The sequence below is a fragment of the Tenrec ecaudatus genome, chromosome 6 (genome assembly GCF_050624435.1).
Source record: "Tenrec ecaudatus isolate mTenEca1 chromosome 6, mTenEca1.hap1, whole genome shotgun sequence".
NCBI lineage: Eukaryota > Metazoa > Chordata > Mammalia > Afrosoricida > Tenrecidae > Tenrec > Tenrec ecaudatus.
Genome location: NC_134535.1, coordinates 39,970,727 through 39,984,618, shown reverse-complemented (window position 1 = coordinate 39,984,618; position 13,892 = coordinate 39,970,727). Strand labels below are relative to the sequence as shown.

Genomic DNA, 13,892 nt, shown 5'->3' with positions numbered 1-13,892 from the left:
CCAAGGAGATTTGATGGTGAGGTAAGTTAAGCATTGGACTACTACCCACAGGGTATGTGGGTCAAACCCACTAGCTGTTCCTTGGGAGAAAGATGAGGCTTTCTGTCCCTGTAAAGATTTAGTTTCAGGAACACTAAGGAATTGTTCTACTCTGTCCTTAGGTCTCTGTGAGTTAGAATTAGCTCGATTGGCAGTGAGCGTGGTTGGGTTTGTAAAATAAAGCCAATATATATGGTTTTGCACTGCACAACACTTACTGATGATATCACACCATTAGCTACATTTGATGAATGGATAGCTTGCATTCATCTGCCATAGTCCTGTCTTTGATCTCTTATTTCATTTTCTTTGAAACTTTTTGTTTCTACTTTAAACTTCGTTAGCTTCTAGTTTGCTTTTTAAAAATTAGTTTGGACATTTATGTATATACTTTATTTTATTTCGTGGTCTAGAAGCAATTTGAGGACACAATTGTGTTACATTAAACTCTACACCCCACAGTACATATACTTGATTTGAGAAAAAAAGCACAAATTGTCCCTCTTATACTACAATGAATGACAGTTTCAGTATAATTCAGTTCTGCTTTCTTACATGGAATAAAATAGGTGAAAGTCCATTAAATGTGGTGAAGTAAAAAAAAATTTTTCTTATTAAGACTTTTCTATCTATGTCTCTGATTGGGTGGGACCATGAAAAAAGGGTGCGTGGAACACTACTGGAGAAGACAGGTCAGTTTTAGCTGCCCCTTCCCTGGCTTTAAGAACAAGCCAGCTTAGAAGCAAGAACAGAGAGCAATTCCAGGACCCTCAAGGACTGTGAAGCTCATTCAAGATCTCTGTGGGAAGTGACAGAGCCAACAAGACCGAAGCTGAAGGAAGGAGACGGATGATGCGATAGCAGAGAAGTACAGTGCCGAGACTATGAGACTGAGCTACAGCAAATGCCAGACTTCCTGGCCACAGAGGCAGAAGCCAAGGGTCCATGTGGCTGAGAGGTGGAGGGCTGCTGGCCAGGGAGAGTGTTGTTGTGGACCAATGATTGCATCCTTGTAGTTCACTGATCACCTGCTAACTTCCCTGAGAAGCCTCCTTAATTATGAGTACCGTCTCTGAGTTCTATGTGCCCACTGGAAAAGATTTTCAAACTCAGTAGGAAAGTGGATTATTCATGAGAGGAACTGTGGGTTTCACAGAAGGACGAAGAAGGATGGAGAGTAGAGGTACGCTTGTCCTCTGCCTCGTGGCAATAAGTTTTGGGGTGGCAAAGAGTTGGGGTCTCGTCCTTTGTGTTTCCAGAGGAAACTAGGTATGGCCCCACGCCGTTTTTGCAGGTACTCACCTGAGATGTTCTTGTGGGATGTCACATATGGATGGGTAACTTGGCAGCAGCCAGGTGACTGAGTTCTAAGCTTTCCAGCTTGTCGTTAAAGGTTTCCATGTTCGATGTCAAATAAACAACTTCAGTATATTTTCTCTTAGAGGCAATGTTTCTTTCTTTCTTTTGCCAATTCATTATTTGCATCCCTTCCACATTCCTTCCTTCTATATGAAACAGCAAATGCTACTGAACTTCTCTTAGTTTTCCAATGATGAGCTACTTCCTTTGGAGAACTAACCATCCCATATGATTTCTATTCCCACGTTTCAATATTGGTCACGATTGAATTTGTTTTGTTGATGAAATCCCATTTCAAGGGGGAATACTGGCCATAGACCTGTCATTACCCTACTTTCTCCTTCTTTTTAGATCCAAAAAAATGACTATAATCCAAATTGCACCTGACATTTTTCAATATAGAATTACAACTCCGCATTTCGATTTGCCCTGGTTACTCTTTATGACACACATTCTTCATATTTCTTGGAATAATTCCTATCTTACCTTACTAAAATCTGTTCTGCCAAATGTTCCCCCCTCCAGACCCTCACCCCAAGCCTAAAATGACTTAGCAGGTCGTATGCCTCTGTTTGTACAGAGGCCAGTATGAGGCTTTTCCCATCCACTGGGTACTCAATGCAGATGTAAAATTAGACAAAACATTGTTTTCACTTACAAGAGCGTAAAGCAGCCTCCACAGTTTTACGGAGGCGGCATGTCTCTAAGCCAGTAGTCTACCTCTTCTTTCTCGTCGAGACCCAGTAGCCCAGAGCTCCTACATGACAGATTTGTATTTTTCACATTGGAGTCCATAGTTTCATCCTGATCAGCTAACTATTTTTCTTGTCCCTTATCTGATTTTCCCTTTAGTGTGTGAATTCTTCATTTTATATATATATAACTCTACACCTAACAACTCTACACCTAACAACTCTACACCTAACAACTCTAAGAGATTCATCCATTTCTTCATTCATTTATTTAACAAAATTTCCAGGACAATTATTATGACCATGCAAAATACTGCTACATAATTTGGTGGGCTTCTAAAATCAACTTAGACAAAAATCTTGCCTTCGGAGAGTTTAGGATGGAACATAACACGTTTAGGTAAATAACGATGAAATCCTGCTAGGAGTCTTCTGACGTGTAATCCAGGGCCCACAGGTAGAGCTGCCTTTCATTCAGTCAGTTGTTTTGGAGAGGGTGTTATGTGAGTGGAGCTTTGAAAAGGCTGTGCAGACAGATGAGGAAGGAACTCAAGAAAGAGCAGTACTTCTTCTCTCATCTGCCATTCATTCTACACAATGCTATCCTTCTTCAGGGGGGTGTGTCAAATGTGATTCCCCTTATATATACAGAATGCTTCATATGCTGAGAAAACTAAAGGCAGCTTTTCCATGTGACTCTATTCTCCCTTGCTTTGAATAACTGGTAAAAATCAGTCTCTCTCTCTCTTTCTCTCTCTCTCTCTCAATGAAAACAAATCTTGGTTCAGGAGAACCATTTTCCTTACCACCTGGCTTTCTCTGCCTCCTTTCTTAGGGCAGTTTTCTAGGACCCACCTCTCATACCTGCAGTTCCCCAATGGGCAGGTCCCCTCACTTAGAGGTCATTTAATTTTTCATTCATTAAACATTTGCTGAGAGCCTACAATGCTTGGGCATCGTTAGATGCTGGGGATACGGCCAGACCCAGATAGACTGATTTCTTGTCCTCAAATGTTAACCAACTAGTAGATCTGGGCATAAGGACCTATCCATGGTTACTCCAAGCTATCATGTTTTCTCCTCCTATACAAGTGGTCTGATCCCCCAACCCCCCAATCATCATCCATCTCCAACATGAAAGCCATAGGGCTAAAGGTTCTTGCGCCAAACCGATCTCAGCAATGCAGTCCCAAACAAACAAGAAGAACATCAGGAGAGCTTTTAAGACTTAATTAACCATTGGGTGTGTGATTTATCTGGCAGACAGGAACCAGAAGCACAGTTAGGGAAGAAGTAGAGAGAGTTGTATCTGGGCTACAGACCAGAGATATGGATTTCTACAGGGGGAAAGTGTCACGATTTCATCTTGGGGAATATAGACTCTGAAAATACAGAGGCTAGATCAAACGGTCTATGGATTCACATTACGCGACAGGGAAGATGAGCAGGAACAAGACAGGCTATAAATCATACACTGGACACAGGGAAGAAGAGCGCGGTGGATGACAAAAATGATGACGTCTGGGTGACAGGATTAAAGTGTTAGGGGGGAAAGAGATGTCCTTATCATTATATCATGCTATATTCTGGGCTGCTGAAAACTGATGTCTTTTAAGTATCTAGAGGAGTCAAGAGACTTAAAGACATAGCTTCCCTGGGAGAAGATTCAATTCTAGAGACAACCATCTGAATCGGAAGAAGAAGGAAAGTTGAAAGGACAGTGACCTACAAGGAGACTTCTCTACATCTGTCATGATCTACAAGAGTTAATGAGGGAAAGAAGAGTGGGCAGTGTCCAGATGCTGCTAGACTGAGAGATGCTGGCATTCTAGGGGCAGGAACTGCCTGGACAGAATAGAGCGTGAGAAGCATGAATGGCCATTGGATCAGCTTCCTTTCCGTCTGAGCGCTCCTCCAACACTGCCTCCAGTTTGGGGGAAGAGGACGTAGACAGGAAAGGAAATACCCCACCATCAGTGCCTGCTGGCCACCTCTCACTCCCCTCGCTCCACCAGCTCTGCGGGCCAAACACAATCACCGCAGGCATCTGTCCTTCTGGACTCTGGACACACTGTTACACCAGTCATGCAGCAGGTGACACTTGGCCTTGACCGTTTCCCGCTTCTGACTCTAAGATAGCTTGACCACCTCTCTCTCTTTTTTTAGTATTTGTTTCAACATCTAACAACGAGAGACTGTTTCTATTATCCTCTGGTGGTGACCTCCAAATGACATTAGTTTCAGTTTCCCTCATTATTCCGCTACTATTTTATTTTAGTGCCAACGTCTTTGATTCTCTTGTCTAATGTATTTTCCTGATATCAAAACTGGCCTTAATAGAATTCTGAAGCGTTTTGTGTTTTCATATCTTCTATGCAGGATGAGCACAATAATGAGGGCTCAAGCAGGCTAATGTTCAAAATACGCAGATACGGTCAATTAGGTACACACAACTCAATTATGTCATAGCATCAGTCAGAAGACAGCTGCTTCACAGACAACTTCGCGATATATTTTGTTTGTAAATGTTGGCATAGAGGATGTTGTACTGATTTCATTAAATAATTCAACCACTGCCATCTAATCGATTCTAACTCACAGCGACCTTAAAGGCAGGGTAGAACTGCCCCTGTGGGTTTCTGAGACCGTAACTCTTCATGGGAGTAACAAGCCTCATGTTTCTTTCTCAGAGTGCACTGGTGGTTTCGAACTGCTGGCTAATACATAATAACCACGACAGCATCATTGCTTCTCTTGTTAAGTCGTTCGGTTTAGATTCTATAAACTTACCAGTGTGCGAAAGTAACAGTGTTGAAACAAGCCACAATTACACTTCTTGGAACTCTCTCTCTTTTTCTGGCAACATACTGAAAAACAACAAGAAAAATGCTTACGGATAGGAATTCTGGAGCACACCATGATCTGGGCATTGTAAAAGGCTGTGTTTTCTGTAAATCCAGCAGGGAAGGTTGCAAAATTGAGTGGGAAGCATATCTTCATAAATCATACTCTGTGGAAGATTATACTTGTATCTTTCTCAGTACAGTCTTGCCAAGTGCTTTTTAAAAATGTCCACGCATTTGCATACACTCATACTAAAAATGTTTTATGCTTTATAAGCATGTACATATTACGTAGTATGTACATACAAACACAAGCATAATATGAGAGAAAATACTATTCCCAATGGAAATTAAAACTGACTATAAATGAAAATATTAATACTAGGGAAATATAGAATAAGGTAATAGCACAATCTGAATCAACTACAGTAAATAGAAAGACATTAAAATCCTTTGTGTTTTGTATTTTGGAGAACCTACTAAATATACTGGGGGTAAAAAAATCAATGACTCTGAAAGCCAGAATGAAGTAAATATTTTAAATAAGCAAAAGAAAAATCACTGAACATAAAATATCCTTATGAAACAAGGGTGTAAGGGAGAGTGTATTCCGGAACAAAGTTGGACGAGGATAATGACTGCTGCCAGAGAGAGAGCTAAACTTCAAAGAGCCTGAGAAAGAGAATTTGTATGACTCTGGTAAAGGTGTGCAAAAGGAGAGTCATCAAACCTGCCATCAGAGCTCCTGGGACATGAGTCTGGGCAAGGCTGCTGCTTATGGAGGAAATAAAGACAGCAGAGATGACTTCTTCAGATCCCCTAAGAAGAGTCATGAAGCAAACATGTGTGGGAATACCACAGGTAACTACAGATACAGGATGGCAGAGAGCGAGAGATTAGAAGCACGGATGAGACTTGAGAGACACTGGCTGGGGGCTGTCAGAAGGAGCTCAAACGTCTTGAAGATGTTATGCTCATGCGCACAGTCTGTGACCTAGCAATGCCAACCCCACTGACACAAACACTCAGCACAGCGAAGTACCTGATCTCATTCTCATCTTCACTGTTCCGTATGGTTTCAACTGTCCTTGTCAGGTTAGGTTGTTTCTTCTGGGAAAACAACAATGAAGTGTGTTACACACATAACAATACTTAAGAGGTACCTAGTGTCTAGTTTACATTTTTATATTCATAATTCCGATACTTTTTTAACACATAGCATACAAATTATTTTTTCAATAAAAAGTGTACCATATTATTGATTCAAAGGTTTAAGGATGTTGGAGGTGGAAGAGTAATAAAGAAACTGCCAGATTTGAATAGGAATCAAATTCAAGAGGCATTTCACAAAGCTGAGTCACGGTAAATTTTTTTTGACAAGCAATAGAAAATGACAAAAGATCGAAAATCCAAAATAAGAGATAATACAATGGCATTTCTATTTGGCTTTTTTTTAAGTGCATGGCATGATTGTCAGTGAATTTTCTTCCTTTTTCTATTTAGTTCAAGCTGATAAAGCCAGTTTCCAATTCGTACGTAGGCATTCTCAGTTAGAGAGGCTGGTTCCAAAGCAGGGGAGAAAAATCAATCTGGGATTTAAATTTTGATGATGCTACAAATCATGGTTTCTCAGTAGAATCCTTTCTCAGATATGGTGCTTTGTTTGTTTTGTCAATCATTTATGTAAATATTATTTGAACAAATACAATGCAAAGATAAGAAAGTGTTCTGATCAGTGGGCGGGGTGGGGGTGGGATGGGGGTGGGGACGAGGTGTAGCAACACTTACTTTCCAATAGAAGGCTCCAAAAGCAAATCCAATTACAAGAGAGAAAACCGCTGGCAGTGCCATGGCTGCCCATTGTAGGTTGGCGTCTCCAGTGGAGTCATCAGCCTCCCCTATAATATGGAAAAACACAGTGGTGAATACAGCAGATCCAGGAAAGAAGTTTTGCTCCCCTGCTGTGGTTGCTTCCAATGGTCCCTGTATTCTTGATCTATCTCCACTTGAAAGCATTTGAAGCGTTGATTTTCTGCTGAGTATTGTTTTGGGAAATATTGCTTTAGGGAAAGCAAAGCAAGTCTTTATATTCTTCAGAAGGTAAATATTGTTAAAAGAAAGACAGCCCACAGCCAGGAGGAGATTAGACTTGGCTAACATTGACACCGAAGAAGCAGGCACTTGGCATATTCCTAGGGCAGCCGTGGGAATAGGAGTGAGTGATTCTAGCAAGCAAACCCATCTCTCGTAGCTTTCTCTTCTAAGATGCTTTCATTTTCTCACTCTTGAGATTTTATCGAAAACTTCTAAAGAAGACACTGCCCCCTGCATCAAGGTCTGTAAGGCACTAAACCATGTTATTCTCCCTTAAATACTGTTAAGTGTCTCCTGTGGTGTCACAGTTCTAGGTACCTTGTGTTTGGAATCATGATTGTCACTCCATTCACCTCTTCAGCACCCAGTCATTGGATGCCAAGTCATGTTAGGCTCTGTTGAAAAGCTTGTGACTCTAACATTTGCAAATGGTTAAAAGGACCAAAAGATATCTCTCCACAGTTTTTATTCAGAAAGATGCATGAGGTTGCTTGGAGCAATCTCCTCGATCTTGCCTTCCTGTTCTAAAGCAAGCACAATGACCTGAGAATTAAATCAAGGTCCTTTCCCAGAAGGCTCTCTGCTCTCAACGGGGGATTAGCTTTTTAAAGATTCCCCAGTCTCTTTACAGGGAACAATCTAGTTATTTGGTACATCGACAGTGTAAGAGTACACGCCTTAATTCCTGAGTTTTCTTTCAAAGGTGTATTTTAGAATCATAGGCTGTCAATAATTATATGCTCCAAATGTAAGGTAATTCAAGGGAAAGTTATTGCCTTAGGCTAACTTTGTAAGGTAAATTATAGATTATGTACATATGTGTATGCACATATATGTTTGCATATATATGCATATATACAAACCTATATATGTGTATGCATGTGTGCATCTAGATAACATAAATAAAAGCATTATTTATGAATCGATGTTTCTGAAAAATAAACTCATAGTTTTCACTTGAAAGGCAACAGATTTTATATATTGCAGTGGGAACAGAAATTGCCTGTTCTCGCGTCATTTGTGAACTCTGAGCAGAAAGCCTCCTAATTCTAAACCATTCAAAGAATTTCTACGGCAGTTTAGAGGCTCAAATACAAGGAGGTTTGTGTGTATACTCACATGACTGCGGGTGTGGGCAGTGAGGGATGGGAGAATCTAATAGAAGGTGGAGGGAATTAGACCGGGAAGGAGGTCTATGTCCAGGGAGACTCATCATAGCAACGAATGGCCTCTGTCAGACAAATCTTTCTGCTAATTCACCTCTTATTCTACGGAGACAGGTTCCAGACAGCACAAGTTGGACCGCAACATAAATTTTCTCACCAAAACAACCCTATGCTTACTATACCAACTAGTGCAAGGGTTATATAAGATTATATGATTTATCTTGGGGTCTAAATAATTCAGTGTTTTAAACGAGAAAAGGGTTTCATTATTACAAGCAATCCTTCCACTCTAGGAATTTTAATATGACAATCTTTGAATAAAATTATTTGAATGTCTGTGTTTATATTTCATCATCATGTGTGTACTCTCCTTGGTGGCAAACATACTATTTCCCACACTGTCTACTGTGAGTGCTGATGTACAAAGATGATAACCGTAACCAGATGACCTGTGAGAAACCTGGAGGTATACATGCAGAGAGAATAAAGGAACCTCTTGATGTTTCCTCTCAAACCCTGTGGGGAGCTCCAGTGAGCTCGGGAGGTTCTTATCTTCCTTTTATATTTGATCAGTAAGAATGCTCTGGAATCAGGACAGCTAAATAGTCTGCTCTACCTATGTCAGCTGAAGGCCAAACTCCAACCTTGAAGAGGAAAAGCCAAGACCACTGGCAAGAAATGGAAGGAGCTTAGGAGACGGGGGCTCTGGGATTCCCTACCCCAAACCTTCCCCAAGCAGAAGTGCTTCTCTTTTCAATGTCCCACTGTCCGCCCCACCAAAGTCATGCAGGTGAAGAGAGAGTAGCAAGGGAAAGTGCACACTGCTCCCCAGCTCTGGGCTTTTGCCCCCCCCCCTCCCAGCCCTAGGGCACAGTACAAAGTGCTGGAGCATGCAGCAAGGATCCGGAGTTTGGGAGGAGAGAGAGAGAGAGAGAGAGAGAGAGAGATTGATTCAAGACTGGACTGCAAAAGGGCACATAGGTTCTTAGCTTCAACTGTGATCAAAGCAACTGCCGCTGAGTCCATTTTGACTCCCTGTGACCCCACGACTGTCCGCTCGGAGCTGTGCCCCAAGGGACTTGCAGGGCTGCCTTTTCAGTTGACTGCCAGGCCTTGCTTCTGAGGCTCCTTTGGAAGGTCCCAAACCTCCAGCCTTTTGTTTATCAGCTGAGTAGTTGCACCTTGTGCACCTTTCATAGAAAGACCAATGTTATCTGACTTTTGTTCTTTCTCTAGTGAAATCTAAGGGTATAAAAGGCAAGCCCGTGATCTTTCCCCTTCCCCCCCCTCCCCAGAATGCTACCGTTCCTCTGGGGCGGGAGAAAAGCAAACTAACAGACCAGGCTTGTCTACATCTCTCTCCAGGGGTTGGTTCCACTGCAGTTAACCCACTGGGGAGCAATGCATTTTGAACTGTATGTCTCAAGGCCCAGATAAAGGGAATTTGGGGCCAAAGTCCAAGCCAGCAACAAAGCTTTGCTTTTATGCAAAGATTGTTCGCAGGGACAAGGGGACCTTGGGGTGGGAGGAGGGGTGTCGGCAGTTGCGGGGAGCTGCAGGCTCATCTAGGGGCAGGGTTTGAGAAAGACCAAATTCCTGGTTTACTATTATATTCATTGTATCGCATGACTAGTATATTAGTTGTATCACATTATTACTAAAACTGTCCCCATGACAAATGTCTTGCTTGGTGTGACTAATAATATCTGACATCTGTGCAAACACATAACGCAAAACCCACTGCAATTCGGTTCATTCCACCTCAGGACACTCCTATCTAATAGTGTTTCCAAGACTGGAAGTCGTTATGGGAGCAAACACAAAACGCTGCCAACAATTGGACTGCCCTCCTTTTCATTACAGGGTGCTTATCGGCACCAGGCCTATGGACATAGATTTCCGGGTGCGTAGGAAGCAGGATGCTGTAGTTTTCCCTTGATTCAAGCCCCAAACTTACTACAAGGTCACACTACAATGACTACTCACAGCCTCGGGGCATGCAATTGCTCTATTAATTAATAGGGGGGACCCTGGTCGGGTAGTGGCTATGCATTGGGCTGTGATCCACATGGTCTGCTGAAACCACCAGCAGGTCTGTACACAGTCTTGGAGACCCACAGGGAGTCACTATGAGTCAGCATCGACTCCACGGCAGTGAGTTTGGGTTCGGGGTTTTACTAAGCATCAGGCACAGCTCCAAGCACGTATATTAACTCATTTAAAACGAACAACGACACAAAGAAAAGGAAAAAGAGAACCATGAAGAAGAAGGTCTTATCATCCTGCACTTCACCGGGGAGTTCAGAGAGATTAAATAATTTACCCAAGGTCATGCTGCTGGCCAGGGCTGTCTGACTCAAGACTGTGTCACTAGAAATGATGTGCAAGGTAATGGCAAAGAAGGGACTTAGGATGAAGTGGGGTTTCTTATGTGGCTCTTCTCCCTTTGGGTCTAACTGCACCAAATGATTGGGTGGGGAGGCCTGGTGGAGCAGTGGGTCCCACGTTTGGCTGCTAATTGGAAGGTTAGCAGTGGAAAACCCCAGACCATTTTCAGGAGAAAATGAGGCTTTCTCTTCCCAGTGAGTGAGTTTTGAAAACCCACAGGGAGTCCCATCAGGGTCACTGTAAGCGAGAACTGATTCTGGCAGTGAGGATGCAACAAGGGCATGTGGAACACTACTCAAGGGGATCGGTCAGGATTCATTACCACCTTCCCTTGCGATAATGATGAGCCATCACTGACGCATCAGAGGGAGAAAACCCGGGGCTATCAGAAAAGCAAGTTCCAGATCTCTGTCGAAATCGGCGGAGGCCAAGGTCAGAGGTATCAAAGATAACAGAGACGTTGGCACAGAAACCATGGGACAGAGCAAGAAGAGAAACACTACCTACGGGGCTGTGAGGTAGGTGGGCTTCCTGGTCTAAGGAGGTGGAGGCCAAGGGCCCATGTGGCTGAGAGGCCGAGGACCTGAGAGATACCGACCTGCTTGCTGGCTGAGAAGAAGTGTATCCTGATTGCTTACTGAGCCTGACTAACTTGTCTAATAAACCCCATGCATTGTGTGGATTGTCTGGGAGATTTGTGTGGCCATTGCCAGAAATTATTGACGCAAACATAGAAATAAAATGCTATGCGAGGAAGGGTTGGTGTCAGCATAGGTCATGGATGGAGCAGGGAGGCATGTCTCTTGGCAACAGGAAAGCCAGAGGAGGGCAGATATGGACACGCCCATGAGGTTTACTGCAGGACTACTTCCCGTATCATTTAAGGACTGTCTGCAAGGATCCCAAAATATCTTTCAGCTTGGCATGTGGGATACCATTATTACTTGAAAACACAATTCCCGTTGTCTAACCCGTGGGATTTAATGTATTATCACCCAGTGCTCCCTTGCACAGTACAAAGACGATACTCTTACCCCAGGGACACGCCTTTACAGGGCTAGTGGTCATTGGCTGTCATGACCACCTTTCCGGTTTTAGCCTTGAAAACTGGTATGTTTTCTTCAAAGTTCCCCGATGTGCCTTCTGGAAAATAGTTTCTACCTCTTTTGTGTTGTGCTACCAGTGAAAATGCTGGCAGACTTCTCTCACTCTCATACTTGTGACACACGGTACCACCTGCATCTAATGAGCCTCTGCTTCTCTTATTCAGAATAGGAGACCCGCGAAAGGCAGCTGTTTCTGAGTGCCATGGTCACATCTGGGCAAAAGATTATGACAATGCAAGATCCGCCTTTTTCCCTTTAAAGAAAAAATCAAATAAATAAGAACAGAAAAACAAAACCAAAATAAGCTGACTATTTGCTTTGTCATTTGAAAACTAACCTCCTACTCAGAGGTACACACAGGATTGAACAGTTTGGGGGGTTTTTTCCTACTCAGTTTGCTTTTAAAGACTTTCATAGCAGACCTGCTGGCAAAGCCTAGCTAAGTATAACACTGGACGGATTATGTGATGCAAACGTGTGCAGCCTCACCCAACAGGCCGCGTAGGACCACGTCGTTGTCAGAGACGGCACACACAAAGTGTACCCCGTGGGTGCCTCGTTTCTCTGCCTCTGAGGCATTTTAAGCCCAATTTGTGAAACAGTGAGTTCAAATATGGCTCGGTGTTTTCAGTGAGATAAGGAGGCAGACAGTGAAGTTCAAGGTTGCTGATGGAGCTGGGAAGGTCTAGTAGGGAGAAGGCATACATGTACGCTAAAAAGATCAATTGATCAGAAAAGAGGTAGCAATCATAAATGTTTAAGCATATAGTAAGAGAGCTTCAAAATATACCACACAACTAACGGACAGAACTGAAAAGAGAAACTGACCAACAAAAAAATTATATGGAAAGATGTTAAACACTTCCCTCTTACCAACTGAGAAAAAATTAAATCAGAAGCTTTCGAATCTATGATCAACCATTGTGGCCTAAGCTGAGAATGCCCCACCCAACAGTTGAGAGCCACACCTCAAGTACATCTCAATAAATTTCAAGTGACTAAGCTATTACAAAATATGTTCTCTGGAGACAGAAGTTAGAATCATTCAACATAATTTGAAAATCTTTAACTCTAAGTCACCTGGAAAAGCCCCAACAATTGAGACATCAAATAAATCACACATGAATCAAAAAAGAATCTTAAGAGAAATTAAAAACTATTTTGAAGCAAAGAAAATAAAGCAGCTCTTCCAAACCCCGTACCCGGTTCACTGCCAGCAAGCAGATTCTGCAGGGCAGAGCGGGTGCCTTGGTGAGTGCCCGAGGCTGCCCCTCTGTGTGTGGGAGGAGACAGTCGGTCTAATCACCTGAGGGATGGCTGGTGGTTCGGAAAGGCTGACCTTGAGGGTCGCAGCCCAACACAGAACCACTACCCCCACGAGACAGTTATGTATGTCTTTTTTTGCCATAATTAGGGTCAATGATCAAAGCATTTAAGATTTTAAGATTTCTACCTTAAGTTAGAACAAGAGAGTGGTGATACCTGGAGGGTGGAGGAAGGTGGGGTAGAAAGGGGGAACCGATTATAAAGATCTACATATAACCTCCTCCCAGAAAAGGAGGGTGAAGGGAGATGTCAGACAGTGTAAGATTTGATAAAATAATAATAATTTATAAATTATCAAGGGTTCATGAGGAAGGGGGGAGCGGAGAGGGAGGGAAAAACAAGGAGCTGATATCAAGGGCTTAAGTAGAAATAAAATGTTTTGAGAATGATTATGGCAACAAACGTACAAATGTGCTTGACACAATGGGTGGATGTATGGATTGTGATAAAAGTTGTATGATCCCCCCAATAAAATGATTTTTAAAAAAGCTAGAACAATTGAGCAAGCTAAATTCAAAGTAGAAAAACGGAATTAATAAAGATTAGCAATCAATTAAATACAAACAGAGAATTTAAGATGCCCAAAATGTCAATTTGTTGAAAAGATATCAGGGGTCCTGAGTAAAGCTCACAGTGAATAGAAAAGTTCTTAAATGATGGAAACACATGCAGGGCCCCAATCTCTTTTCAGAACCAGCGATCTGATGTGTGGTGTGACTCTGTGCTTAGCAGGAGTTTCTCCATTGGAAATATTCCGTGTGATAGAAGATCTCCAGTGTACTCTGGCACCGAACACGTTAATCATTCTGCAGGGAAATGTACACATATTCACTTTTTCAAAAAACGAGGAATGTCTCTACGTAGGACACTGACCTGCTG

The 13,892-nt window shown here is 42.6% G+C and overlaps 1 protein-coding gene across 3 annotated transcripts in view; it reads right to left on the bottom strand.

Annotated features, from left to right (window-relative positions):
• The window catches only part of KITLG (KIT ligand), a 98,679-nt gene that overhangs the window by 9,461 nt on the left and 75,326 nt on the right, over positions 1–13,892 (bottom strand). For 2 of the 3 annotated variants that reach the window (XM_075551199.1, XM_075551198.1), the window contains 3 exons: positions 6,722–6,831; positions 5,976–6,043; positions 4,881–4,957 (listed from right to left, as the gene is read on the bottom strand). In XM_075551199.1, the coding sequence (XP_075407314.1) occupies positions 4,918–4,957; positions 5,976–6,043; positions 6,722–6,831 (218 nt within the window). In that variant the 3' untranslated portion in view covers positions 4,881–4,917. Of the gene's footprint in view, positions 1–1,341; positions 1,545–4,880; positions 4,958–5,975; positions 6,044–6,721; positions 6,832–13,892 lie in introns of all 3 variants that reach the window. The other variant, XR_012784894.1, reaches the window with a different exon arrangement.